Source organism: Arachis hypogaea, chromosome 14, assembly GCF_003086295.3.
Source record: "Arachis hypogaea cultivar Tifrunner chromosome 14, arahy.Tifrunner.gnm2.J5K5, whole genome shotgun sequence".
NCBI lineage: Eukaryota > Viridiplantae > Streptophyta > Magnoliopsida > Fabales > Fabaceae > Arachis > Arachis hypogaea.
Window position 1 is genome coordinate 101,175,186 of NC_092049.1, and position 4,086 is coordinate 101,179,271.

Genomic DNA, 4,086 nt, shown 5'->3' on the forward strand with positions numbered 1-4,086 from the left:
CTGAAGTTGTTTTATATTTTTTTACATAGGCTGTGACAGTAGAGCACATTTTAAAAAGTGACATTTACAAAGAATGTAAACTTAAGATGAAGGAAAACATGCGGAGATGGAGAATTTATGCTCCAAGAGAAATTCCTAATCGACATCAAAGGTATCAACGCTTTTACAAAATACAATGAATTGATTGTATATTGTTGTTAACTTAAAATGTATCTTGTTATTTTTACTAATTATTTTTCTCAGTTTCAAGACAATTTTCTGTTATTGTTGTGGTGCAGTCGTGATTCTCCATCATGGGTTCTTCAATGGATGAATTTGGAACATGCCTTAGATTCCCAATGTTCTGAAGTTCATGTGGCACGATTTGGTTACATAGAAACTTCATTTGTGAATATGTATTAACAATGTTGTCATAGATTTGGCTATAAGTAATTTTGTATTTTTTTTTTCAGTTAGATAAAAATAGCACACAGATGTACACTACAATGTAGTTATTCCATGGGCGATTCAATGAACTCAAGGCTGAGATAGCACCACTTGTTCAAGAGTTTTGGAACATGCATGTACTGAAATGTAAAGTGCATCATAATTATGTCATTGCTTTGTTGACTACATAGAATGACACTTCATATGATTTCTTTCTTATTCTGTTTTTTGGAGTTGTGTCGTCAATTTGAATTGTGATATTTCATGACATTAATGTTTCAAATATTTTATTCGATAGTATATTGCTTATTGTTAAAAAAAAAACGTGGGCCATGTTCCATCCACAAATCTCAACAGTTTTATATTTATATGATTATTAAATTGCTATCTTTAGGTTTTGTTTTTCAAATAATAAGTTTATACGTACTTGTAAATTAATTATGATAAAAATTTAGTTAACATATTAGTCCTTGTATTTTTATTACATTTTTAATAAAATCAATATAGTTTACAAAAATTATGATTGGAGTTTTATGTTAACGAAAAATGTGTAATTAAATTTTTAATAATTATTTTTCTAAAAAAACATAAAATACTGAAATATTTACTTTTAGAATATTTCATAATGTATTTTATGACGACTTAAGAATAATTATAATTGGTGAATATATGAATTAAGAATAATTATAAAAGTAATTTTGGTCTCTCTAATATTAAAATTCTAGTTTCATCACTATGTATATATATATAATTGGTGAGTACGAATTAAATATTTTTTTCTGTTGACTACTTATATCAATTTTCTGCAACAAGTTTATGTAACATTATACTAGATTTTATTATAATAATTTATCATCTATCTATCATATACATATTTAGCCAAATTTAACACATCATACATGATAGTGATAAACAATCTTCTATATACCAATCCTTTTCATAATTGTACATGTCATACTCCTAAGCCAAATCACATTTGAGTGGGCTACAACGCTAGAATGCATAGATCTCGTTTAGAAAAGTAAAGCCGAAAATAGAAATCCATGATCTCTTTTCCATATATAATAATAATAATAATAATAATAATAATAATAATAATAAGTCTTCCCATAACAACTTAATTGATTGCCTTAAATGAAAATCTACCATTAAGAATAAACAAAAGAAACAGTAATAATTTAGAGTTTAGATAATAACTGAATATTCTAAATATCAACTCTCAAAATTAATCATGAATGAAGCTACATCTAGTCTTAAGGTTCACCACCACTCTGAGTTTTGTATTCCACATTATCCATGCATTCACCATCATAATTTGCCTACAACAATCGAAAATTTATACATCAATGACACTTTAAATTAGCAATGTGGAGTAGTTCAAATATCAAGTGAGTGAATAAAAAATTATATATCATTTTTGTACACGTACATCATTTTGAGGGGCAGAACTACCTTGTATACTGAAAGCCTTTTCCTTGCGCTTTGAACAAGAAGTTTTATTATGACCAGGCTTTTTGCAATTGCTGCAACGTTGGGGCTTTTTCCGACCACTATGCCCTTTAGGATTGGCACCACCTCGCAGTCCAGGTTTCGAAGGCATGCTCCCTTCATCCTCTACTTTATATGAGCTATAAAGATCAAGCATAAGGTTCCTTGCATCATGAAACCTCTCTGTCGTAACACATCCAACCTCTGACATCATCCTAGCACACTCATTGAGGATACAAAATCGAGTAAAACTACTTAACTCAGACATAGATTCTTTTGCTTTCTTAGTCCACCTATGCAACACTAGACATTTAGGAATTTCGCGCACATCCCTACGGACCAATACAAAGATCACAGGGAATGCCGAATGATTCCATACGCATGCATGAACAAGTGACTATGTTAGCATTATACACCCACTCAACCTCCCACACATTTGTTGGTTTGGCATACCTACAAATATAATAAGTTACACTATTGTCTCTTGTTTGGTAATTCACAACTCTCATTGCACCCGTCCGAACAAGAATATGCTTAAATAGAAAGAAAATCTCTCTTGTGTAAGTATCAACAGCACACATCTCAAGGGGTTCAATACAAGTTTGCATAATTGGAACTCCATGAGCATATTCATATTCAGCATAAAATTCCCTAAACCGCATATGGCCTAACATTAATTGGAAGTGCTCAATGAACTCCGACAAGTCATAATAAGTTTTAGTATACTTCCCAATTAGTGAATGCAAACCCTCGTAGCACAATGTAGTCCTAAATCCAGCAAAGAACTTCCCTCGGATGTAACATGTTATCCATGATCGATGTTTCTCATAAATTTCATTTAGCCATTCCTTTTCCTCAACCCCAAATTCCTTTACCAATGTTTGCCACCTGCTACGAAATACTGGAATCTCGTAATCTCCTAACATACAATCCTTAAACTTAGATGTGAAACTAGGACTACACATATTTGTCGTTGCATTACGCAGGAGATGCCAAGTACACAATCTGTAGTGAGTACCAAGGAATACTTCCTCAATCGCATTCTTCATTGCCCTTGTCCCATCAATTATCACATAGGATGGGGCTCTACCATTCATTGCCTCCAAAAATTGTTGCAACACCCATATATAAGTCTCATCAGTTACAATGCATGCAGCAAAGACAACAGTTTGGTTGTGATAATTGACACCTATGAACACAACAAAAGGACATATATTTATTCTTGTTGTATGTAGCATTAAATGCAACAACATCTCCAAACAATTCATAGTCCCCTCTACATAAACCATCACACCAAAAGAGATTTAATAACCTTCCATTTGTCGCTTGAAGCTCTTGGTAGTATAAAGATTTATCCTTTGCAGGCATCTCTTCCAAAAAATTTAATGCTCTACCCACATCCTCTGGAATCTCACGCCTCACCGTATCTATTTGATTGTACATGTCTCTAGGACCATAGTTCAACTTGTCAAAACTGTCACTTTGACTTGCTAGCAAAGCATAAAACCTGGAATATGCTAATTCCCGACTTGCGCATGTTTATGAGTGCAATTTCAGCTTTGGACATCCTCTGATGACCTAGCAATAAGCTATTCAACCGTCCTTCCAATAGTTTGTGATTACGAACATTTGAAAAATGCGTCACATGCCATCTTCCAGTTACCCCTATAAACTTGACTTGGAATTGTGCTTCGCACCCAGTTCTTGTCTTAGTCTTTGGTTCCCTTTTTCTGTTTGGCAAAGTGTACCACTTCTCTAATCTGTATCCTTTCCGAAAACATACAAATTTCTGGATCTAGGTCTCGTCATTTGAGTTTTTCCAATTTTTGTCTTTCCTTGCACTGAAACCCTGGCTCTTTGCAAATCTGTTGTAAAATTCAAAAGCAATGGGTAGGGTTCCAAAGTGGAACTTGTCAACTTCAACCTCACCAATGCTTAAAAAGTCAAGTTTCAGTGAATCCTCAACTGAATCCAATCAATATGCATCATCATAATCATAATCTGTCAATTCTTCAAATATCTCCTCACCGTCTAACTCATCACCTAACTCTTCTTCTTGCTCTTGCAATTGTTGGTCATCTAAATATGACTCATCACTAGAATACTTCTCATCATAAAAAAACCATCCTCATGCTCATACTCGCTTTCATCCATTAGCTCATCCTCTCCCAT

The 4,086-nt window shown here is 33.3% G+C and overlaps 1 protein-coding gene across 1 annotated transcript; it reads right to left on the reverse strand.

The window, feature by feature from the left end:
• Nucleotides 1-1,679: 1,679 nt before the first annotated feature.
• Nucleotides 1,680-4,086, reverse strand: LOC140178640 (protein FAR1-RELATED SEQUENCE 5-like). The gene is made up of 6 exons (XM_072215847.1): nt 4,038-4,086; nt 3,763-3,879; nt 3,201-3,404; nt 2,368-3,103; nt 1,856-2,246; nt 1,680-1,745 (listed from the first exon to the last, which is right to left on the reverse strand). Exons 1-6 carry the CDS (start codon nt 4,084-4,086, stop codon nt 1,680-1,682), a joined length of 1,563 nt encoding a protein of 520 aa, XP_072071948.1.

Coding starts and splice junctions, on each gene's coding strand:
- LOC140178640 (XM_072215847.1), bottom strand. CDS start 4,086: ATGGGAGAGGATGAGCTAATGGATGAAAGCGAGTATGAGCATGAGGAT. Junction 3,104..3,200: donor AAATCTCTTTTGGTGTGATG/GTTTATGTAGAG, acceptor TTGTGTTCATAG/GTGTCAATTATCACAACCAA. Junction 1,746..1,855: donor GTTCTGCCCCTCAAAATGAT/GTACGTGTACAA, acceptor CGATTGTTGTAG/GCAAATTATGATGGTGAATG.